At 39.4% G+C, this 26,567-nt stretch overlaps 1 protein-coding gene across 2 annotated transcripts in view; it reads right to left on the bottom strand.

The window, feature by feature from the left end:
• Positions 1-12,281, bottom strand: part of GIPC2 (GIPC PDZ domain containing family member 2) — an 81,614-nt gene extending 69,333 nt beyond the window's left edge. The window contains exon 1 of one of the 2 annotated variants that reach the window (XM_090269662.1): positions 11,930-12,281. In XM_090269662.1, the coding sequence (XP_090125788.1) occupies positions 11,930-12,166 (237 nt within the window). In that variant the 5' untranslated portion in view covers positions 12,167-12,281. The remainder of the gene's footprint in view (positions 1-11,929) is intronic. The other variant, XM_090269661.1, reaches the window with a different exon arrangement.
• Positions 12,282-26,567: the final 14,286 nt, after the last annotated feature.

The following is a 26,567-nucleotide window of genomic DNA, read 5'->3' as shown; positions in this document are numbered from 1 at the left end:
CATGTACAGGAAAAAATATCTCCTCAGTGATCCCTTTTTAACAATTAAAATTCTGTCAGCCTTCTGAGGTAGGAAGAAGCCCATGTGGCTCTGCCAAGGCTGCGGCTGGCAGGGTTTATTTCAGATGAAGGGCTCCCAAAGAATCCTAGCCATAGTTTCAAAGGTTTTAGAAAGACCTTGTGGCTTCACTGTACAGAGAACAGAAATAGAATATAGAAGGGACTTTTCAAAATGGGCTAGTATATTCCAGCAGGAATGTAACACCATCATAAAATGACTAACCCTATTTTCCCTGTTGGTTTTTACTTCCTCATTCAATCAAAAGGGGAAAAAATCAAACGTCATCTGATTAAGTCTTAATGTACAACTATAGATTTATAAGAAATACAGTGACAAGGGATGCTAAACTACATTATAGAAATGCAATCAGCAAAATATACACTGTGAAAAAAGTAAACTATGCAAGTTAAATAACCTGGATTCTTCAACATCTACACTGGAAAAGAAAGAATATGATGAAAGGGGAACTATAGATCAAGAGACTTAAAAGAGATTTAAAAGCAGTCAAAATTAAATTATGGTATTTAGGAATTCATACTTAAATTGATAAAACTATTTTTAAAAAGAGATTTATTATCATAAAAGTCAGCATAATAGTTACTTTTAGGGGCAGGAGGGAAGAGGGTATACGGAAGTGGCTGGCAAAGACTATCTTCTGATATTGGTGTGGGTACAAAGGTGTTCTACTTACCCATTAAGTTGTACATCAGTTTTATGTGCTTTTCTCTACTTGTGTTACATTTGATAATAACAACTTTTTTAAATGGGGGGGATGAAAAAAATGTTTGCAAATGTTGGTAACTCTTGAAGCTGGGCAAGTGGAATTTAATTACCCTATTCTCTTTACTTTTGCATGTATTTAAAATTTCCATAATAAAAAGGTTCCAATGAAAAAAAAAATTTTACAGCATGCTAACTACTAGTTCCTGCTCCAGAGCAGCTGTCATTTTTATGGAAGAGTAAATCAACATTCAGACTGATAAGAGTTATGTAAGCTCAGAGGAGAGGCATGGGACCCAGTCTTGAGGTGGGGGAAGGCTTTGGGTAGTGACTTCTGAGTCCCGTAGCCTAAGTAAGAGTTCTTAAAATCAATTCAACAAGAAGGGCATAGACTGAGGTGGCTCTTTACAAGCTTATTTGAACAGCCCTGGCTGGTGTGGCCCAGTGGATTGAGTACTAGCCTGTGAACCAAAGGGTTGCTGGTTCGATTACCAGCCAGGGTACATGCCTCGGTTGCAGGCCTGGTCCCCAGTTGGGGGTGTGTTAAGAGGCAATCGCACGTTGATGGTTTCAGCAGCCTACAGAAGCAAACCAAAACCTAAGTCTGTAAATGCCCAAAATCTAAGGACAAACAGCCAGTGCAGCTTTCTTAAATAATGTAACTGCTTAAGCTATAGGCAATCAAATAACTTCCTTGCTTTGCTTCCACATTTTCTCTATAAAAACCTTGCCCCTAGCTCCTGTCTATGGAGGGCTCCTAACCAATTCTCATTTGATACTGCCCAATTTGAACTGATTTTTACTCAAATAAACTCCTTTTTTTTTAAAGATTTTATTTTTATATATTTATTTTTTGAGAGAGGGGAAGTGGGGTAGAAAGAGAGGGAAACATCAACATGTGGTTGCCTCTTGCGCACACCATGGAGAAGTGTGAGGGTCTCAGTAGGAGGTGTGGGAAAGGACTGGGCTTGTGTTAGATGATTTGGGGGAAGGTTCAAGGACTCATGGGTTTGCTCTGGATAGGGTGCCACCAGGAAATGGGGCCAATGGGGACACCTGGTCATTTCTGTGGCTTAGACAACACTCATTTTGTGTCTCTCTTCAGACATTACAGAATGGTCTTACTTTTGTCTTGATCTGACACAGCCACAGACTGGTCTTATAAGATATTGATGTTCTGTAAAATCATTGATGTCCAACAGGAGAATGCCAAGGCCTATCTGTGCCAGGCCAGCTCCCATATGCGAGGGGCTGCTTTTCTCTCTCACACACTCTACTTGGTTTGTTGGGCTTGCCTCATAGTCCTCAGAGCTCGATGTTAAAATTCACGCTGAATTCCCAGTTCCTTCATTTTTGGTGTGTTTTTGTTGTTTGCTTTTCCTTGGGGTTCTATATGTAAGTCCATGAGCCCCATTTTGCTCTGTTCTTCCAAGATTTCCCATTATAAAGTAAAAAGACACAGTTTCACCTGCCAAGTCTCTGCTTTGCTGGGAAATGGTAAAGTCTGCAGTGCAGTTTATGTTCTCCAGAAGTGCCACATAAATACAGAATATTGACTTTCACGAGAGCTCAGTGCTGGTGCCAGCAAGTTGAGAAAAGGAAGCAACTTCTGGGAAGCTTCACAAGGCAGCTCTCCATACACTGTAATTCATCTCAGAAGCAATGTTGCTTGCAGACACAGCCCCCAAATTCATAATTTATGGAATTTGTAGAAATCCATGCATTCGATACAAATGCCTCTCACTTAGCTTCCCAGGCTCCACACTTTATCCCCTTACTCCTCCTCCTGCTTCAAGATGCTCATAATGCTGCTCACTCCAACCCCCATTACAGACTCCTCTCTTTCCTCACACTACAATATTAACACCTACATAAGATACTGGTATTGTAACCAGTACTAAAGCTTTGTGCTAAAGCTACAGGATTTTAGGTACTGTGTTTATGAGGGTTCTTTTATTCAACAAATACTTTTTGAGCTCCATCTATGCCTCAGGTATAGTTCTAGGCCGTTGGGGCCACATATATAAACAAAACAGACAAAATCCTGTCTTTATGGAGCTTATATTATAGTACATGGGGGAAGAAAGACAATAAACAAAATAGATAGGTTAAATATATATAGGGTGTTAGTGTGCCATGGAGAAACATTCAGTGAGAAAGGAAACAGGGATGTTGTAACTTTAAATGGGATGATCAGTGCCAGCCTCACTGAAAAGATGACGTTTGAGCAGACATAAAGGAAGAGCAATGTGCAGGAAGAGGTTCTGGTGAGACTACAGCCAGTGCCAAAGCCCTTAGGCCCCAGAGTTCAAGGAATAGCCAGGAGACTGGCTGGAGCAGAAGGAACAATGATGCCAGAGAGGGAACAGTGCCTATAGCCCATCATCAGATTTTGGCTTTTTGTTCTATGTGAGATGGGGAGCTATTGGAGAGTTTTGAACAGGGAGATGAGATACAGCATGTATCTCACTGAAGGCAGCAACTTTTGAGTTTTGCTCTAAGGGAGAAATGGGGTAATAGCATAAGGGATGGGGGCAGGTAACAAGAGAAGGCAAGGTCTATTTTGTTTTGCAGAGAAATAATAGCATTACTTTATGCTGAATATAGGGCTTGAAATTACAATCATACATCTTGCCTATTCTGCTTCCCAAGTACACTGCTTCATTTGACTGCCTTTATGCATTGAGAAAGTGGCTGTATTTGCTTGATCCATTTATTCAATGAACTATTTTATATAACCAAGTTAAACTCAAGTTAAATTTGAGTTTTCAGTTTCTGAACATGTAAATTATATAAATACAAAACAACTAATACAAAGAAATACAAGGAATTATAAGAAAATATTATGAACAACTATATGCCAACAAATTGTACAATCTGGAAGAAATGGATAAATTCCTAGAAACATACAATCTTCTAAAACTGAAATAGAAAGAATCAGAGAATCTGAATAGACAGATTGCAAAGAGTAAAACTGAAGCAGTAATCAAAACACTCCCAACAAATATATGTCCTGGATCAGGTGACTTCACAGATGAATTTTACCAAACATTCACAAAAGAATGAACGTCCATCCCTCTTAAACTATTCCAAAAAAAAAAAAAAATGTAAGGGGAGGGAAGACTTCCAAGCTCATTTTACAAAGCCAGCATTATCCTAATTTCAAAAACAGGTAAAGACACTACAAAGAAAGAAAATTACAGGCCAATATCCCTGATGAATATAGATGCTAAAATCATCAAAAAAAATTAGCAAAACCAGATCCAGAACTACATTAAAAGATCATACACCATGACAATTGGGATTTATTCAAAGAATGCAAAATTGGTACAATATCTGCAAATCAATAAACGTGATACACCACATAAACAAAATGAAGGATAAAAACCACATGACCATATCAATAGATGCAGAAAAAGCATTGGTAAAATCCAGCACCCATTTATGATAAAAACTCTTAGCAAAGTGGGAATGGAGGGAACATATTTAAACATAATAAAGGCCATATATGACAAACCCACAGCCAACATCATACTCAGTGGGTAAAACCTACACATGTTCCCCTTAAGATTAGGAACAAGACAGAAGTGTCTGCTCTCACGGCTCTTATTCAATACAGTACTGGAAGTTCTAGCCACAGTGATCAGACAAGAAGAAGATATAAAAGGCATTCAAATCAGAAAGGAAGAAGTAAAACTGTCATTAGTTGCAGGTGGCATGATATTGTATACAGAGAACCTTAAAGATTCCACCAAAAGAACTATTAGAACTGATAAATGAATTCAGTAAAGTAGCAAGATACGTAATAAATATCCAGAAATCAGTAACATTTTTATACACCAATAATGGACTATCAGAAAGAGAAACTAAGAAAACAACCCCATTCACAATTGTTTCAAAAAGAATAAAATACCTAGGAATAAATTTATCCAAGAATGTAAAAGACCTATACTGTACTCAGAAAATTTTAAGACACTGAAGAAAAAAATTGAAGAAGATACAAAGAGATAGAAGAATGTACCATGCTTATGGATAGGGAGTGTCCACAAGGCAATCTATAGATTCAACGCAATTCCAGCAAGATATCAATAGCATATCCCACAGAACTATAACAAATAATCAAAAAATTTATATGGAACCACAAAAGACCCTGAAAACTACAGAAATCTTGAAAAAAAAAAAAGAACTAAATTAGAGGAATCATGCTACCTGATGCCAAACTGTAATACAAGAACATAATAATCAAAACAGCATGGTACAGGCATAAAACAGACATATAGTTGAATGGAACAGAATAGAGAACCCAGAAATAAACCCACACCACTATGGTCAATTAATATTTGACAAAGGGGGCAAAAACATACAATGGGGTAAAGACAGTCTACTTAATAAATGGTGTTGGAAATACTGGACAGTTATGAGCAAAAATAAATAAATAAAACTAGATGAACTTCTTTCACTATACACAAGAATGAACTCAAAATAGATTAAAGAAAAATGAATTAAAGATTTAAATGTTAGACTTGAAACCATAAAAGTCCCAGAAGAAAATGTAGGAAGTAAAATCTTGAGCATCTCTTATAGCAATATTTTTAAGTATACTTTATTGATTCATCAGAGAAGGAAAACTCTGATTCCAAAAAACCTCCGCTGCCTTGCGGCATACCTCTTCAGGGGAAAGGCTAAGGGAGTAAACCCCGACAGAAAATCCAGAGCCGGAGTCCCTAAGGCGGTTTGACGTTGTAGTCAACACCGGCAACTCCTGCCGCGCACCTGAAGCCAAGCTGTATTGACTCCATCTTTCCCTTGGATCCTTCAGCTGCGAAGAGAGGGGGGGGGGGTCTGCTGCATGGGCAACAGCAGACCCTCCATATCACCCCGCCCAGGCTCTGTAGCTTCAGCTTCACTGGAGAGGACACTCCAGCGTCATCGCAAGATGTCGATTCAACACGGGAGGAGACAGATACCGTGTCACTCCCGAGTTGGACTGCACAGCCATTCTCGGCGGTGCAGATAGACTCTTAAGAAGCTACACCATTGTCTCTCGAGACGGACGGCTGCCGACGACGACTTTATTGATTAAGCTGTTATAATAGTCCCAATTTTCCCCTTTTCCCCCCTCCACCCAGTACCCCTCTTCTCTTCAGCAATCCCCTCCTTAGTTCATGTCCATGGGTCATGTATGTAAGTTCTTTGGCTTCTCCCTTTCCTATACTATTCTTAAAATCCCCCTATCTATTTTGTTCCTACCAATTATGTTCATTAATCCCTGCACCATTTTCCTCCATTCTCCCCCTTCTTCCTCCCAGTTGATAACCCTCCAAATGATCTCCATACCTATGATTCTGTTCCTGCTGTGGTTGTTTGCTTATTTGGGTGTGGTTTTTTTTTTTTAAGATTCAGTTGTTGATAGTTGTGAGTTTGTTGTCATTTTAATTGTTCATAGTCTTGATCTTCTTTTTCTTAGATAAGTCCCTGTAACATTTCATATAATAATGGCTTGGTGATGATGAACTCCTTTAGCTTTACCTTGTCTGGGGAGCACAATATCTGCCCTTCCATTCCAAATGATAGCTTTGCCAGTCCCTTCTTGCCTGCAACGTCTCTTTTGAGAAATCAGCTGATAGCCTTATGGGAACTCATTTGTAGGTAACTCTCTGCTTTTGTCTTGCTGATTTTAAGATTCTCTTTTATCTTTATATTTTGGCATTTTAATTATGATATGTCTTATTGTGGTCCTCTTGGGTCTAACGTGTTTGAAACTCTCTATGCTTCCTGGACTTGTATGTCTATTTCCTTTGCCAAATTAGGTATGTTTTCTTTGATTATATTTTCAAATAATTTTTCAGTTTCTTGCTGTTCCTCTTCTTCTGGCACCCCTATGATACAGATGTTGGTGCATTTAAAATTGTCCCAGAGGTTCCTCAGCCTCTCATTTTTTTGCATTCTTCTTTCTTCTTTCTGATCAGGTTGAATGTTTATTTCTTCCTTTTGTTCCAAATCATTGTTTTCAATCCCAGCTTCCTTCACTTCACTGTTGGTTCCCTGTTTATTTTTCTTTATTTCACTTGTGTAACCTTCATTTATTCCTTTTTTTTTTAATTGCCATATTCTGCGAGTTCTCTGAGCATCCTATTATCAACATTTTGAACTCTGCATCTAATAGGTTGGCTATGTCCATTTCATTTAGCTGTTTTTTCTACGGTTTTGTTCTGTTCTTTCATTTGAGCCATATTTCTTTGCCGCCTCAATTTGGTAGCCTCCCTGTGTTTGTTTCTGTGTATTAGGTAGGGCTGCTTTTAGTCCCTGTCTTAGTAACATGGCATATGTAGCAAAGGACTTGTATGTAAATTATGTGGGGCAGAGTCTTAGGTAATTGCCAGGACAGGGCTACCCACTTCACTGTTTTGTGGTTTTGTTTGTGATGGGGGGCTCAGAGAGCAGACAATGCCACTACCTGGGTTCTGGCAATTTGCTGGCACTTGCTCCATTTCCAGTCACTTCACCCACTTCCCATATATGATTAGCACCCTTCCAGTTACTGCCCTGGGGATTGCTTATGTGCTAAGACCACACAGGCCCTTTCAGTGGTGAAAACCTGGCAGTTTCTTCCACCACCCAACCCCCACTGATTTTTACAGCCAGAGGTAATGGAGGTTTATCTTCATGGTACTGGAACCCTGAGCTATGTGGTTTGCCCTAGTACTGGGATCACTCGCCTCCAGCATATCCCTCCCTATTTTTATCTACTATCTATTCCACCACCACCACTGACTGTCCCAGTCACACCACCTCTCTTCCCCATCTCCGCAATTCCATCCCTCCTACCCATCTGAATGAATGTGGCTTCTTTAAATCTTTGGTTGTTGGACTTTCATATAGCTCCATTTTCTGACATTTCTTATTGTTATTTGTTTTTGAGATCTCATTGTAATTCTTTCTATGGTTGTAAGAGGAAGCAAAATGTGTCTACCTATACCTCCATCTTAACCAGAAGTCACAATATTTTTTTATATATCTCCTTGGGCAAGGGAAACAAAAGAAAAAAATAAACAAAACTGCATCAAACTAAAAAGGTCTTGCACAACAAAGGAAACCATCAACAACATGAAAAGACAACCCGCTTAATGGGAAAACATATTCACCAATACATCTGATAAGGGGTTAATATCCAAAATTTATTAAGAACTTATACAACTCAACATCATAAAAACCCAAACCATCCATATAAAAAAGGGAAAAAAGACCTAAATAGATACTTCTCCACAGAGGACATATAGAAGGCCAATAGACATGAAAGGAGGCTCCATGTCACTCATCAGAGAAATGTAAATAAAACCACAGTGAGATATCACCTCACACCTATCAGAATGCTTATCACCAACAAATCAATAAGCAACAAGTGTCGGAGAGGATGTGAAGAAAAGGGACCCTTCACACACTGTTGATGGGAATGCAATATGGAGATACCTCAACAATTAAAAATAGAACTGCCTTACGACCCAGCAATTCCATTTCTGGGAATGTATCTGAAGAAACCTGAAACAGTAGTTCAAAAGAGTATATGTACCCCTATGTTCACTGCAGCATTATTTATAATGGCCAAGATTTGGAAGTAGTCCAAGTGTCCATCAGTACATGAGTGGAAAAAATCTGTGGTATATTAACACAATACTTCTTGGCCATAAAAAAAAAGGAAATTTTACCCTTTGCAACAGCACAGATGGACCTAAAGAACATTATGCTAAGTGAAATAAGCCAGTCAGAGAAAAACAAATACCATATGCTTTCACTCATATGTGGAATCCAATAAACTAACAAGCAAAATAGAGAGAGACTCACAGATAGAGAGCAGGCTGACAGCTGTTAGGGGATAGGGGGACCTGAGGGAGGGATAGGAATTGAGAAAAAGAGAAAAAAAAGAAAAACGCATGGACAGGAACAACAGGGTATTGATGGGCAGGCCAGGGGTAGGGGGCCATGGGGGCATGGGAGGTGGAGGAAGACTTGACTAGGGGTGGTGAACACACATATAGTGTGCAGATGATGTGTTGTAGAATTCTGCATCTGAAACCTGTAGAATTTTTTAACCAGTGTTACCTCAATCAATTAAATTAAAAGGAAACCAAAAGGAAAAACTGATTTATTAAAAAGCTCTTTTAAATCTGTTATCTTTTGCTATAATCTTTTCCCATAATAGAAAACATGTCATGACACAAACACTTGCTAAATAACTACAATGGTCTATGATTCAAAATGCTTCTTCAATAAATTTTATGACTATGGCTCAAGAAATTAATATTCAACTCACATAACCTGAATATTTTTAAAAATAATATTAAACTTTTTATAAAACTTCTCCTGCAATTATGAGTTAACTATTCTTTTAGACAAGATTAATTTACTTTGTTTTTTCTTTTTATGGAATTGCTCATTTCATTGTTTAGGAAAAACAATGTCAGCTGTAACGGATTTGTGCACACTTGGCCATCTGTTTCAAGGTAATGATCACATACTGCACCCTGCAAGTGTTTCATACATTTCATTTCCTCCTTCAGGGGCCATGAAATAGGTAATATCCACAATTATCAGTTTCACAACAGCATCTTTTTGAGGCAATAAGTCTGAAGCTTTAATTGAAGAGACCATTTGTTCAAAAACAGAAGCTTTTCTGGGTTTTTATTTGGAATTTGAATACAGTTACCAAGAATCTTACAGTTGCTATGTAATGGACTTGGAATCAGAAAACATAGATTCAAATCCAAGCTCTGCCCCATACCAACCCAGTGACCCTAGACAAGGTGCTCAAAGGCTTACTTAGCTCAACTGTAAAATGAAAAGAATCCTTGCCTCTCTTCTATGGTAAGAATGGAATGAGAACACTGTAGACTTACATACCTAGCCATCAGCTGCACCAGACATCAGGTCAGGCTAAGTCCTGCCCTTATTTTCTCAGTAGAGTTCTTTATACAGTGCTATTTATATCTTTATAGCCACCTCTTTAGAAAAAAGGTAGGACTTCTGAGTTAACCTTGTATATAACCTATTAAGAGGGGAAATTGTTTGTTTTGCTCCCAGTGACATTTCAAAAGCTTACATCACTATTCCTCTTGAGGAGGGAATGGGATAAGAAATGGGATCTCACTGGTGTGCATTTTATTTTAATAAATGACTTCTGCTCAAAGTTGTTGAGATACTTATGACATACTATACTATTGTATCATAACCAATAGTACTTTACCCTGAATATACTTAACTCTTTTTAATCCAAATGGAAAACTTGTATTAATATTTGTTATATGTATAAACAGACTAATGTTCATATATAATTATGGTTATAAAAATTTATGAACTTTGATAGAGGACAACTCTATATTATTTATATTATCTTGGAATTTTATCTTGCAAGTCAGTTTATTCAAAACTGAAAACATTGAACATGATCAAGGTCCAATCACTTTGTACCTCAACCTAAGTGTTAGCTATTAATAAGATTAATTACAATTTGTTAAGCTCTGACCATATACCATGCAATCTGATAGGATTTGTGGGAGAATGAAACTTTCCTCTACCCTCAAGTTTCTTTCTGCTGGTCTAGCAATGAAATAGGCACGAGACAGATTAACAAGAGAAAATAACCACCTAATTCAAGTTCTTCTAGGCAGTTAAAGGAAGACTGAAGCTTCTGTTGAGCTGGAAGGGTGTTGGTTGTGTTTAGCTCAAAATAATCTGTGTACCACAGAGGCATATCTTGGGACTACTGTCTCTGAATCCCTACAGCTTCTAAATAAACTTCACACTTTACAACCACCCTTCACAGCAGATGCTCTTATCTCTATTTCATATCTAGCTGAAACTGAGGAAGTTGAATTTGTTCAAGGCCACACAGCCAGTAAGTGGTAGAACCTGGCTCCACATCCAGGTTTATCAGTCTTCAAATTCTGCCCCTGAGGGACCCAGTGAACCACCTGCCAGCTACCTTTCCTAGAGAAGATCAAAGAACATATTCTTGTGAAAGTGCTTTTTGAATTGAAACATCCTGTTACAAATATGAAGTATTATTGTTACTAGTCTATATCAATATAAATAACTCACAAAATAGGTTTGTGATTTACCCCCCTCAGTGCCTGGGAACCCTGAAAAAACAAAAGGTTACACTTCAAGCTCTCTTTCATCTCCTCTCGGAATTTTGCATTGACCTGAATTTCGCTTGAACAGACCAAATAAACCACATTAAAGAACAGACATCCAAAGGCTGCTCATGCTACTCAAAGTCAGTTCCCTGTACTCGGGAGTCCAGGGCAACAAGATGTTGCCTTTTTCTTTGAAATGTGGACAAAATGCTTTCTTGGGCTAACTTCTCGCACCTACTTTTGCGGCTCACTTGGGCAAACAAACGTAAATGAAATGGTCACATAAACGTCCATATAAACTAGTGCTTTTGAAATCATGGTGATATCTGAACTTTAGTTCAACCTAATTAAGACAAACTTTGGTCCCTTTGTAAGGAGATGGTGTAAAATTTTGGGCTGATTTTCCCCCCTGAAAATTGTGTTAACTAGCCCCATATACTTAATTATAACTCTCTAAGTTATCCACCTTTGGTATAATAAACTTATTCACCAAAGGGTTACTGGTATTGGCGCATATGAGAGACAGATAGGTGCAAAGTGGTCCTCCATTTGGTATCCCCGGAAAGGCACTTCGGTCTCCCCACCCCGCCCCACCCCCTTAATCTGGGAGATGCTCAACGTGGCTCTCTCACCTCTGAGGAGGAAGCAGGAGAGTAAAGTCCAGATGAAGCGGAGGGTGCTCATCTGCTCAGCGAGATCTGGTCTCCGGGAAGGCGCTTTGGCCCCAACAACAGAATCTGGGACTGCTAAAGCATGCTCATTTGCGTAAGAAAGAAAAATCACCCGGATTCCAAGCCACTGGATCTTGGAGCATGGGGAAAACAACTTTCTCAGCTCCTGGGACTTACCTTTCCCCTACCCGATAAGCCTCTCTCCCTTACCCTGGGCGCTCTCCGCCCTGGGCTCCGGCCACGTCCGAAGTGGGGCTCAACCAGCTGGGCCAATTTCCGCCAGCGGAGCGCGTGGGAGAGAGGGGAAAGGGCGCAACGGGCTGAGCCTGAGCACCTGGCCCTTACCTCGGACGGCGAGATCTCGAACACGTCTGCGATCTTGTTGTAGAGCTCCTGGATGTTGGAGAAATTCTCCACTCGGCCCGTGGCACTGCCGTGAGCTAGCTGCGCGTGGAAAACCACCCTGGGTCTGGGAACCGGGGGCTCCGGGAGGCTGTCACCATCCGCGCCCGCCTGCTCGCTCTCCACCAGCGCGTAGGTCTTTGACTTGACTTTCTTCTTCACCCATGCCCTCAGGGGCATCTTGCCTGGCAGAGGGTAGGGATCCACTCGAGTTGCCTACTGCTTCCTCTTGGCTCAGCTCAGGGGACTTTGCACTCGTGGACCTGGAGCTCCGCGCAGGTGAAAGCGGCGGCTGGACCAATGGCAGAGGTGCTTCCGCCTGGTGGCTCCCGGACAGGACTTTCCTCCACCCGGAGGAGCTGCATCTGGACCCTAAGTGTCCATCTGGCATCCTTCCGGACGAATACGGAGAGAAGAAACGTTGTACCCATTCCGGCATCTTATCTCCGGGTTTCTCCCTTCAACTCCCACCCTTTTCTTTTAAAAATGGTTCGATTTTCTTAAAAGCTTTGGGATGCTGAAGCGACAGAACTACGTACACGTCTTAGAATTAGAACTTGCTGGCTTTTGGGGAGCCATTGGGGATATGAATTTCAGTTCACTTCATCTACCTTACGCGCCTGCAGGGCAGAATCGGAAGGAAAAGCTTTGCGATTAAATTCATATTCAAATACTCTCAAGACCTCTCTGTAATCTTCCCTCACCACCACCCCACCGCGGGAAGCTTTCTCTCCCAAACGTTCAGTACTCTTCCCAAGTAATTTGCTCCACTTCCGCCCTTCTAAGTCTCTGCAGTGGACCCTGACTGAGGGCCCTACAGAGAAAGTCACTGCCATTCAGTGTGATGAGTGAGCTCCCTTAATTCCCCACCCTTTGTCTGTAACTCCACCCACCTCCCTTCTCCAAACTAGGAAGAAGTCTCTTTTTTTTATTTGCCCCTTGATCTGTATTCACTCCTTGTGGATCTCGATTTTTAAACTATTGTACCTGTTGACTCTTGTCTTTCCCCACCTGATGCCTTATTGAGAGTCAAAAGCCCAAATCTCCTGCACTGTTTTCAAGCCCTCCATTCCTGCAATTGCCTCTAGCTACATTTTCAAAACAAATCAAACTAGTCTTGAATTATTAGCAGCATTTCTTGAATTATTAGCAGCATTTTACTCTTAGACTCGCTTTGATCAGACTTTGCCCCCACACGCCACTGAAATTGCTCTTATTCTGGTTAGCACTCTCTAATCACCATATATGAGTCACTCTTTTCAGTCTTTATCTTACTTCACCTTTTAGAGTATCTGAAACTGCACTAACCATTTCATTCTTAAATCAGACCTCTGTTTTGACTTCCTTACCTCTCCCTGCTTTGCTCCTCTGAAGAACTATGTTCCTCAAGGCTAGTGTTCTTTGGTCATCTTCTCTCTTTTGCATGCTGCTCTCCCCAAATGAGCGCATCTGTTCTCTTGGTTTCAGTGCTTGACCTCGGCTTTTTTGTTGTTGAACTCCAAATTTATATCCGCAGTTCAGTCTAACAGAAAGGGAATCTACTGTGGAACTCAGATTGAGATTGTACAAAATCATCCTTTCTCCTGAAAGCGTCTTCTTCTTCTTCTTCTTTTTTTACTTCTGATTTCAGTAAATAGGGTCATATAACCAGTGGCCCACACCAAACATTTTTTGTCATCATACTAAGTTTTTCCTTTTTCCCTCACCTCTCACATCAATTCAGTTCTGAAAATTCATGTTTCTCAAATTACGGTTAGCAGATGTACTGGCAGAGGGGAGGGGAGCCTATTTTCTTTAGAGAAAGTTTTAAATATTTGTGTTTTATGCTTCTGCGGCTTAAAAAATAATATAAATATATTCTGGTTCATACTCACTGAAAATGGAATACTGTTACAGGACCTCAGGGCCTGAATTTGCCTTTGTGTTTATAATTATTATAGCAACAGATAGTATTACCTTAATTGTCTTGGGCAAATGAGAAAAGAGTAGAGGAAACCTAACAAGTAAATGATGCATTCCCATCAAGTAAGAGCCAAATAACTTCACAATGTAGTGTATGGATAAAAAGTTTACTGAAGTTTGATTAAAGAAAAGTAGGAATAGAAGTGAGTCATCATAGAGTACATGGCAGGTACATTATCAATACCTAAACAATAAGAGGGAACATGAAGGAGTGTGACATTAAAAATAACTTCAAAAGAAGAATGTCTATAAGCTGTGTCAAATAAAATATCAAATAAATAGGACAAAAGTATTGACATAGGGTAGGCACATTAAATTCTATAGCCCTTAATTTCTTTTTTATTTTCCCTTCAATTTTTAAATCTTATTTTCCTTTACCTAGAAAGTGAGCTTCCCTCTAAACCTACATCAAGTTCACATTTACTGTAAATCTCATTTAAGGAACCAGCTGTATCAGCTATAGTTATAGAAGGAAACAGATGGCATACTCAAGAAAAGTTGGTGATTGTTTAATAAAGGGGTAGGCAGGTGGTTGTCAAGGTACAGTCATAACATAATCTGACCCAATATTACCATTAGAAATGAGCAACAGGTGTGCCTGCTCCAGCCCTACAAGGTACAGCGTCCACAGGGTCAAGGGGCATGGCCACCCAGAACTCATGCCCTTCCTTCTAGATCATGCTCTAGATACTTAGGATCTGGGATTTCCCTACTCAGATGGCCCCAAGTCTGGTTCCAGAAACTGCATAGGCTATTCCAGGGTCCAGGCAAGAAGCACCACAGGTGTGCACAACCCTATCCCTGAAGGTGGCCAAGGAGCAGCTTTTTGACATGATGGAAAGGGAGAGTGACAGAACAAAACTGGGTAGGGAAAGAATGGGGTAAGCTGCAGGCAGGAACCTGTTTTTTTCCATGTCTACATTCCAGTGTGGAACTCTGATAAACTGTAAATTTGAACTTAGCCTTTTGGATGATTATAAAAATAAATTTGTCAAAATAGTAGAACAGAACATATTATTTGACAGTTTGTTTTTAAGCAATTAGTTTTCAATAGTTAGGATATGGTATCTGGGCCTCCATTTGTACTCTTGAGCCAGGTCCCATAAATGAAAATGGCCTCATTCTCTTCCCTCCCTCAGATCACCTACCCAAACTCAACATTAAAGTTAATCAGATGTTGGGGGTGGGGGGTAGTCTCTGTTGACATAGCCCAGGCAGCAGATGCCTCCAGAAAACACTAAATAGAGCACACCAGTCTACACAATTCCTCGTTTTCCTGAATTCCTAATGCACATCTATTATACTAGAAATAGTTCCCCTTACAACAGAGTTTTGTATTTGCAAGTATGCTGACTTTTCTCACATATGGTAAATTGTCTACCTAACCGCACAGTTCTTAGATAGTATGAGGGAGGAAGAAAATTTCCTCTACCCTCAGGGATCTTTCGGCTAGTCTAATAATCAAACAGATGAGAGGCAGATTAACAAGTATTAAACCAAATTTAATACTTAGGTGCACATGGGAACCCCACATACATGACAAGTTCAAAGACAAAAGGAAATTGAGGTATATATGACATTATGAGCTAAGAAGTTTGCCATACACTATAGATGGGTCAAAAATAGCTATCTCCAATAATTTCTTAGTATGGGCAAGGCCCCTAATTCAAATTCTTCTAGGTAGTTAAGGGGGATGGGAGGAGTTTCTTTTGAGCCTGCACAGTCTTGATTTCCTTAGCTCAAAACAATCCACAAAAGTGCATCTTGAGAGTGGCTCAGTCTGAGTCCCTACAGTAGAAACCATGTTCCATATTCCTCTTGAATATCTTCTCCAGATTCTCATTAGGTATGTAACAGATATCAGTAAATATGATTGGATAAAATAAAGTGACCCTGGCTGGTGTGGCTCAGTGGATTGAGCACCAGCCTGCAATTCCCATTCAGGACAAATGCATCTGAGCTTGGGGTGGAGCAAGAGACAACCAATATGTGTATCTCTCACACATTGATGTTTCCCTCCCTCTCCTTCCCTATCCCTCTCTCTAAAAGTAAATAAATAAAATCTAAATATATAAATAAAGTGACATTTGTTACTACCTAAGATAAATGAATTCATTACAATTAATCAAAATAGTGTATTCACTTTACATCTAGATGTACAGTTCAACCCAGATTATTTCCACTCAGTAGCATTTGGTGTTTCTAACAGCCTAAAAGTATCAACTATAAAATCAAATATGCATGAGTTTAAAAAAAATACTAGGATTAAATTAATATAACCTTATATGTCTGCCAAAAGCAATAATATTACCTTGTTTATAAGAAAACATGTAGTCATCAAATGAATCATAAGATAAATTTACTAACTTGTTTTTCCCAGCAAGTATGGCCTCTAATTACAATATGTAACATTAGTTCTAAAGAAGTGCACACTGCCCTCCGCCCCCGACTCAACACCCTTCCCATCCTCTACCCCAGTTATGTATGTATCCAATAAATAGTGGGGGGGGAAACAACAGGATTTTCTAAATTGTCTCCAGTTTTCTCAGGAACTAAAGATAACATGTTTTATAGTTGCATGGCAACAATAAACAGCTGAAGATGGCAAGTGGGCAAGGAAATAACCCTTAAATAGCTGAAATTTAAAGACTTTTTAAGGAATAACTGGAAATTAAGAACTAGAAAATAGGAAGAAGAAATGGAGGTGAAGTGATATAGTGGGAAGTATGAAGTTAATAATCAGTAATTAGTAGGTGTTTATTGAGCACCTGCTGTGTATCTGGCTTAATACTCAGTATTTTTTGTACATTATTATCCACGGATACTTGGAGGAAACTGTCTGGCAAGGAATCCAAATTATTCTGCATCTCCAAGGTTATGATAAATAAAACAGTAAAGAAGCAAGAACAGAAAGCTAATTTAACATAAGTTCTTCTACAATAACATAAATACAGAAGGACTGCATGGGACTTAGAAAGCAGCTGTATTCAAAAGTCACATATTTTAATCATTCAAGAACTGTTATACAAAACTGAAAATAATAATTAGTTGGAATATAAGCTTTTCATGGTTCTTTTAGATTTGGGCAAATAATTTCTTTTATATAGTATCCAAATAGTACATAGACTAAAACAAATATTTTTAATGAAAACAATAACCTAAATAGGTCTTTGAAGGTAATCATAGTGATTTTAAGGTCAAGATATAGCAAAGACAAAAAGAAATCTAACTTCTGTAAGAAAAAAAATTTACATAAGGGTAGAAATTCTAAAGTAAAGATATTACATATTAAAAATATGAAATCACTCTACTACCCATTTGCTGAGGAGAAAAGCAAAAGATTGTCAGGACCTGAGAATCATTAGCAAATGATATTATTGTCTCTGACTGTTCCATTTTTAACTTAAAATACATGCAAAAGATAGGTTCTCAAACATACTAAATATTTTGTCGTTTTGTTCCTCATTTTTATTGGAAAAATTATACTAGTACATGTTATCCAAAAATATTTTGCCACATTTGGTAGTTAAAATTAGAACATTGAACTTATCCAGAAAGTTTTTAAAATTAAGATTTGAATCTGAAAACTGGTGATTATAATATACTCTCAGTAATTTAAGATAAAATAATTCAAGTTTTACTGTAATTTTAGCAGAGAAAGGTCTGAAGTTTGTATCTATCAAACAGAATGCAGAGAATGTTGATTTACGTGGTATAGATATAACCTGAAGATCCAGATGGAATTTTTAAGTGGGCATCCTGTTTTTCACTTTCCTTTAAATTCAAGAAAGCAAACAGGAATGGTGGATACATATATACGGGGAAAATCAGCCAAGGGAATGTTATACAGAGACATTACCATTTCCTATAGCTTCCACAACTGTTATAAATCAGGGAAGCTGTTGTTCAGGATATTAAGTGCCTGTGTTTTGGGTTAAGAGTCTTGATTCTTGCTATTATATAATAGTAGCTGACTATGATTTTAGGCAAATCTTTGAATCCCTCTTGGCTTGTTATTTTTTTACTTAAAGATATTAATTTATGGTTATTATGATGGTTACATGAAATAACATTTGTAGATCAAGTGGTATAGTACCCAGCACATAGTAAACAATTAAGAAATATTAGTGATTATTGCACAATAGCTGTTCATGATGAGAATTAATGACATACCATAAATCCTATAGTATTATCTGAATCAAATATGTGTTCTTTGTTAGATAATAGTTTTCATGTGGCATATTTCATTGTATTCTTAAATGTTGAAAATGGGCTATCTACATATGATATATATTTAATTATTCAAAATAATAGCCAGAACATTTTATTTCAAACATTTTAGATCAAGAAAAATTGGTTTAAATAATAAATATGTTAAAAGAGAAATGTTAAAAACACAATCCAATTATTTTAAAGTATAATAGAAATGTTCAACCATTGATTATGCTAATTACCACATTTTTATCTGCTCATTAAATCAAATCCTGACATTTACTTAGCAAATAGGCATTTCAAGTTTTAAACTGAACTGCAGAGGATTTATAAGATGACGGCCAAGCAGGTGGAACCTAAACCCACTTGCTTGTGCACCCAGCACGGATTTTCAGCTGCTCTTCTGACAAGTGACCTGAACAATCAGTGAATCTCAGCTGACATGAATTTGTGAAGCCAAGGAGTACAGAGGATGCTTTGCACCATCCGGTTAAGAGAATTTTATAAGTTAAGGGGGAAATGCCCTGTGCAAGGCACCTGCAGCAGAGCAGAAAACAGACAGAAAACCCAGCTTAGTGGCTTCCTTCCCTCCTGGAGTGCAGCCCTGGACCCACACAGGGACACCACCAACCCTAATCAGGAGAGACTTGGAAGGATACACAAAGTCTGGCAGACAGGCTACACACACAGAGCGAGAAATTCGACCACAGCTGACGCACCAACCAGGAGAGTTCCAGAGAGAAACTCTATCTCCTAAAACTATCACACTGGCAGGCTGTGGACGGCCCTGAGAGAGATACTGCGCTTTGGGGGGAGGTGGAGCGTGGAGAGACCCGGCCCAGGGCTCGGTGCTGCAGTGTGGGAGCCACATAAAGACTCTTTTAAAAGGGGAGCTGAGGCGAGACTGGGCAGGGACCCTGTGCTCGTGCACACGCACAGCGGATCTGCCAACAAAGAAAAAAACAGAGTGAAAGTGCAGTTTGGTCGCACTGATTCCAGCTGCACAGAAAGAATGGAAAGTGGCATGGTGAGGGGACTGCATAACTCATGAGCAGGGGGCTGCTCAGAGTGGAGAGTTCAGTCCTGAGTCTCCTGTAACAGCCACAGGCTGGGGACTGGACAGCCAGGAGCTGAATGCCTGAGATTCCTTGTAGCCATGCAGGTCCCCTTCCACGCAGGCATGCCCAATCCCCACCTGTGGGATTGCAAGCTCAGGATCCCTTTGCTCAGCGCTTATCCACAGGGGAAAGAAGAAGCTCTAAAAGGGCCCTTTCTGAACTTCTATCAGACACTACAAGCTATGCTGCTTCCTCAGGCCCTGGTCCACTGAAACCAGCAAAGCAGAGATTAGAAATTGATGCAGCAAGGGGTATTCAGAGCCCTACACAGCCTCAGCTCTTACATAGAATTGCCATCAGCACCAAGCAGGAAAGACCTGCCCTTTCTACACGGATTGGCCCCTCATAGGAAATGGGCAGCTATTTCATCAGAAACTACATTATTGAAAATAATCTGGGACAGACCAAGATGTGTGGTGGCGTGGGGGGGGGGGGGTAGCCCGGGGGGGGGGGGGGGCAGGGAAACACTCCCACCATCTTCCCTGAAGACTGAACAGTGCCTCCCCGGGGGTGACCTGGGGATTTAACCCTCCTGATCCCACCAAAGGTCCCCTCTGGAGGCAGATGGAGGTGGTACTGGAATTGCTCTTGGACATTAGATGAGCCACTCCTGGGCCTTGTGCTGATGGAAAGCCTGCAGGATAGACAGTGGGAACTAGCCAACCCTGAAGGAGACAGCCACAGACTATGGATTGCTTGTAGCCTCAAACAAGCTGCCTAAAGCTAGACTAGGACACCATCCGACATTTCCAGGGGTGGATCTAGAAAGAGAAAACAGTGGCAAACACTAGACTCTGCTGAAACAAATTCCACCATGGTCTTCTTCATTATTTTAATTATTTTTTTTCTCCTGCATAGCTTTTTTTTTTAATTAATTAATTTGTTTGTTTATTTATTTATTTTTAGAGAGAGGGGAAAGGAGAAAGAAAGGGAGAGAAACATCACTGTGTGGTTGCCTATCTCTTGCGCCCCCAACTGGGGACCTGACATGCAACCTAGTTATGTGCCCTGACTGGGAATTGAACCAGCGACACTTGGTTCGCAGGCTGATGCTCAGTCCACTGAGCCACACCAGCCAGGGTCTCCTGCATAGCTTTTTAAAATTTTTTCTTTTTCTTCAAGTTTGTTTCTATTATTTCACTTTTTCTTGAGTTTATTTCAAATCTCATATTTCACTCCTTCCTTCTCTTACTCCATTTTGCCTTCCTCCTTCCTCTTCTTATTGTTGTTTTAAATTTTATTTTTTCCCTTTCTATGCCTTGTTTCTATTCTGCACTCTTATTATTTCTCCTACCTCCAGCTTCTCAAAACCATTTTTCTTGTCGGTCATCTCACATTCTTTTTCCCTTTCTTATAATATCCTTATTCCCTCTCCACCTTTATTAATCTTTGTTCTTTGGTTGTTGATATGATGGTTGGGATTGCATTTCTTCAATTTTATTCCTAGAGGTTCACTATTTTTGCATTTCAAATCTCAAATTTTACTGTTCCCCTCTCCTACTCCATTTTGCCTTCCTCCTGCCATTTCTTTTTTGTTTTCTTTTTGTTTTAAATTTTATTCTTTCCCTCTTTTAGCCTAGTTTCCATTCCTCACTCTTATTATTTCTTCTCCATCTGTCCTCTCAAAATCACTTTTCTTTCCTTTGATGTCTCATAATCATTTTTTCTTTCTTTTTTCCTTCTTATTCCCTTTCCACCCTTATTAATCTTTGCTCATTTGCTATTTGATAGGGTGGTTGTGGTTGGGGGTTATTTTTGCAGGTGCAGGTTTTGTTTCCCTGATTGTATTGTTTTGTTCTGGCAGCGACTGTACGACAGCATACAAGACGTGGTGGGTGGTCTGACTCTAAGTCAGTCAGCCAGATGGAATAATCCACAAAAAAATAACCTAACAACAACCAAACCCAATTACAAGAGAGCTCACATAAATGGCATAAAGAGCATCCCAAGAGCATCACAAGAGCCTCCAGCTCAGAAGATAAAGGAAATGGCACCACTGAGTCCCATAGGTCCCCTACCACAGAAGGCTGCCCCACAAAAACAGGGAATCAAAGAAGATTAATCTAATTTGCAGGGGGGGGGGTGTCTAAAATGGGGAGACAAAGACACAACCCTCAATTGAAAGGAAAGGAGAAATCCCCCAAAAGAATGCTAAATGAAATTGAGGCAAGCAATATTTCAGACATAGAGTTTAGTATAATGGTTATAAGGGTGCTCAGGGGGCTCAGTGAGAGCTACAAGGAACTCTATGAAAGCTATATCAGTATGAAAAAGGGCATGGAAACTATTAATAAGAGCCAGGAGGAAATGAAGAATACAATATCAGAAATGAAGAATACATTAGAAGAAATTATAAGCAGGCTAGATGAAGCAGAGTATCAAATCAGTAAGTTCGAGGACAAAGTAGAAAAAAAACACCCAGACATAGCAGAAAGAAAGAAAAAAAAAGACTCAAAAAGAACGAAGATAGTTTAAGAGATGTGCAGGACAACATGAAACACAATAATATACACACCACAGGGATACCAGAAGGAGAAGAAGAGGAGCAAGGGATAGAAAACCTGATTGAAAAAGTAATGACAGAAAACTTCCCAAACATGAGGAGAGAAAATGTCTCACAAGTACAGGAAGCAAAGAGGATCCCAATGTGATAAGCATAAAAAGAACAAAGTGCCTCTCAAAATTAGAGTAGAAAATTACTAAGCACCCCTCCCAAGCTAGCTGTCACCTGCCCCAAGAGTTACATGCCCTGTGGACCTAGAATTAGGCAACCATGAAACAAACATGGCCTGCAGTCTCACAGGACCTGAGCCAACACCTGTGCTAAAAAACAGAGAAATCCATCACTGGCCATGTACCTGATCATGAAGTTCTCTATTGTCAGAGGCAACCTGCTAAGACCTGGTCCCCCTGTCCCCCCGCCCTTGAGTACTTTCCAGGAACATGGGCCATAAATCTCCTGGACTTTCTGTTCCCCAGCAACCATCCCTAACCAGAGGGCATTGTTATTTCACCTATATCCTGGACTCTGGAGCTGACCACCATAGTGACTCATTGGAACCTATCAGTTTTAGACACCTTGTGTTTAGAATCTAACTCTGGAAAACCCAGCCAATGGGAAAACATGGGAGGGCACCCTGTCTGTCTTGACAATGGTGTGCCTGCTTCTGGCAGTGCACCCATTTCTGCAGAATCGTGAATAAACCCCTTGCTTTGCTGCTGAAGTCCTGTATCCCACTGTCTTAATGTGACTGTTTCTCACATCAATGAAAATGAACCCAAAGAGGCCCACTCCAAGACACATCATAATAAAAATGACAAAATTTAAAGACAAAGAGAGAATCTTAAAGGCAGCAAGGCAGGAACAGCTAGTAACATAAAAAGGAGTTCTGATAAGGCTATGAGCTGATTCCTCAACATAAACACTACAAGCCAGAAGGGAATAGAATGATATATTCCAATAAATGAAAAGCAAAGACCTGCAACCAAGGCTGCTCTACCCAACAAGGCAAAATAAGAAACTTCCCTAACAAAATTAAATTAAATTAAAAAATAAAAATTAAAAGGTTAAAAGAGCACATCTCCACCAAACCAGCACTGCAAGAGATGCTGAAAAGACTGCTTTAAGAAGATAAAGAAAACATTACAACAAACTCACAACTATCAACAAATGAACCTAAAAAAACAAACTGACAAACTAAGCAAACGACTAGAACAAGAACAGAACTATAGATATGGAGACCATATGGAGGGTTATCAGCAGGAAGGGGGAGAATTGAGGAAAAGGTGCAGGGATCAAGAGGCATAACCTGTAGGTACAAATAAACAGGAAGAATAGTAAAGTAAATGGAAAAGTCAAAGAAATTATATGCACGACCCATGGACATGAGATAAGGGGTGGGAGGATTGCTGGAGGGAAGGGAGGTGCCCAATAAAGAGGGGCAAAGGGCAAAAAAATGGGACAACTGTGATACCATAATCAACAAAATATACTTTAAAATAATTTTAAAAAGAAAAAGAGAGAGTAACACAGGTACAAAGGGGGGAAATGGCAATGAATAAGTAAGTACCTATCAATAATAACCTTAAATAGAAATGGATTAAATGCTCTAGACAAAAGACATAGGGTAGTTGAATGGATAAGAAAACATGACCTGTACATATCCTGTCTACAACAGACCCACCTCAGAAAAAAAGATCTATACAGACTCAAAGTAAAGGGATGGAAAAAAGATTTCAAGCAAACACATAAAAAAAAAACTGGCATAGCAATACTTATATCAGACAAAATAGACTTCAAAATAAAGGCCATAACAGGAGACAAAGAAGATTACTACATAATATTTAAGGGAGGAGTCCAATAAGAGAATATAGCCTTTGTAAACATATATGCACCCAACATAAGAGCACCTAAATATATAAGAAAAATCTTGGAGGACTTCAAGAAAGATATCAACAGCACCACACTAATCATAGGGGATTTTAACACCCATTGTCAACAATGGATAGATCTTCCAAACAAAGAATCAACAACAATACTGTGGAACTGAATGACACCCTAAATCAATTGGACTTAATTGATATATACAGAACATTTAGCCCCAAAGCAAAATACACATTCTTTTGAAACACAAATGGAACAATTTCAAAGATAGACCACATGGTATGACACAAAACAAGCCTCACAAATTCAAGAAAATTGAAATAATATCAAGCATCTTCCTGACCACAATGCTATGAAACTAGAAATCAATCAGAAGGGAAAAACTCAAAAACATTCAAATACATGGAGACTAATAACATGTTATTAAATAATGAGTTAACTATGAGATCAAGGAAAAAATCAAAAACTACCTGGAAACACTACCAGCCAAGACAGGAGCATAGGTAGTCATGATTTGCCATGCTCCACAACAATAAGAATACCACTACCTAAAAACTAAAAACAACCAGAACTACCAGAAAATTAAACTGCAAGGAAGTCCAACAAAGAAAGATAAAGAAGCAATATTTATACAGACAAGTAGGAGGGGTGGAGCTGGGGTGGAGTGGGCACAGTGTGGTGGCAGTGGTGGCAGGACAGTGGCTGTATCCAGCTGGCAGAAAGCACAGTCACACAGGATAAAAGTCAGGAAGGATACCTGAGGAGCGATCCCAGCCTCAGACCAGGCCTGGCAGCTCATAGCTCTAGCATGGGGGAAAATAAAGCCTCATTGCTTCTGACTGTGAAAACCAGTGGGGGTTGGGGCAGCAGAAGAAACTGCCAGTCCCTTTGCAGAGCTCGTATGTTTGGCGGGCCCCCCAGAGTCCTAGAACATCTGCAAACTGACTCACTCTGGAACCACAACCAGGGCAACAGCTAGAGGGATGCCAGTGCCATATGAGGAGAGGGAGAAATGCCTGGAAAAGGGGTGAGTGCTGAGCAAGCAGCAATGTTCCCGTTCACCCCTCCCTCACATACAGCACCACAATGTTGTGAAATGGGTCAGTCGCACCATACTGACAAATACCTAAGTTCTGCCTCTTACAATGTAACAGTTGCAACAGCTCTACCTAAGACACAGGCAAACACAAGAGACAGTCAAGTTGATGAGGCAGAGAAGTATGGGCCAAAAGAGGGAGCAGATTAAGGTTCCAGTGGGAGAACTAAGTGATGAGGACATAGCCAACCTAACAGATGAAGAGTTCAAAACACCGGTGATAATGATGTTCATAGACTTAACAGACAAGATTAAGCATGGCAAATGCATAAGGGAAGAAGTGAAGGCTATGCTAAGTGAAACAAAAAAAATCCATATAAAACCAATGGTGAAGGGAAGAAAACCAGGATTTAAATCAATGATTTGGAACACAAGGAAGAAAAAAAACAGTCAACCAGTACAGAATGAGGAAACAAGAATTGAAAAAAAATGAGGAGAGGCTTAGAAACCTCTGGAACAACTTTAAACATGCCAACATCTGAATCATAGGGGTGCCAGAGGAAAAGAGGAAGAGCAAGAAATCAAAAACTTAGTTGAAAAAATAATGAAGAAAAACTTCTCTAATTTGGCAAAGGAAATAGACATACAAGTCCAGGAAGCACAGAGAGTCCCAAACAAGCTAGACCCAAAGAGGACCACACCAAGACACATCATAATTAAAATATACCAATGGTTCAGGATAAAGAGAGAATCTTAAAAGCACCAAGAGAAAAGAAGAGAGATCTCTACAAAGGGGTGACTATAAGACTATCAGCTGATTTCTAAAAAGAAAATTTGCAGGCAAGAAGAGACTGGCAAGAAGCATTCAAGGTGATGAAAAGCAAGGACCTACAACCAAGATTACTCTACCCAGCAAAGCTATCATTTAGAATGGAAGGGCAGATAAAGTACTTTCCAGACAAGGTAAAGCTAAAGGAGTTCATCGTCACCAAGTCATTATTATATGAAGTGTTAAAATGACTTATTTACGAAAAATAAGACCAAAACTATGAACACTAAAATGACAACAAACACAACTATCAAGAACTGAATCTAAAAAAAAAAAAAAAAAAAAAAAAAAAACTAAGCAAACAACCAGAACAGGAACAGAATCATAGGTATAGGGATGATTTGGAGGGTTTTCAGTTGGGACTGGGAAGGGAGAGAAATGGGTAAATGGTGCAGGGATTAAGAAGCATAATTGGTTGGTACAAAATAGGCAGATGTTAAGAAGAGTATAGGAAAGGGTGAAGCCAAAGAACTTATGTGTGTGACCCATGGACATGAACGAAGGAGGGGAGGATTGCTGAAGGGAAGGTGGGTACTGGGCAGATACGGACAAAGGGAAAAAATTGGGATAGCTGTAACAACATAATCAATAAAATACACTACAAATAAACAAACAAATAAATAAGTAAATAAATAATACATATTAATGAATTAAATTTGGTACAACCACAAGAGGATAGACCTCATCTAGAGTCATGGTCACCCAACAGCAGTCAACAAAATTCCAAGCAAAGACAAAGGCTAGTGGCTCCTAATCAGAGATCTCCAGAAGTACTAGAAGTATTCCAGATAATAAATGGGAATCACACATCCTTAAACAGATTATTGAGGTTAATCCTTAAAAATCAAGTTTTTTGTTTCTAGCTGTTTACTTCCTATTTATTTATCAGAAGCTCACTAGCAGTTGTATTATTGTTCTATATTTTTTAATAATCATTATTAGTACAGTCTGTTCAGAAAAAAACTGCTTTGAAAGATTTAATAAGGAAAAATTATATAATATAAGGCTTATTTGGGGTGGAAAGTTTGCAACTATGGCTA

The sequence above is a fragment of the Furipterus horrens genome, unplaced genomic scaffold (genome assembly GCF_987537825.1).
Source record: "Furipterus horrens unplaced genomic scaffold, mFurHor1.1.pri manual_scaffold_3, whole genome shotgun sequence".
NCBI lineage: Eukaryota > Metazoa > Chordata > Mammalia > Chiroptera > Furipteridae > Furipterus > Furipterus horrens.
Note: the sequence above shows the minus strand (reverse complement) of the source record. Positions and strands in the feature narration are given on the sequence as shown.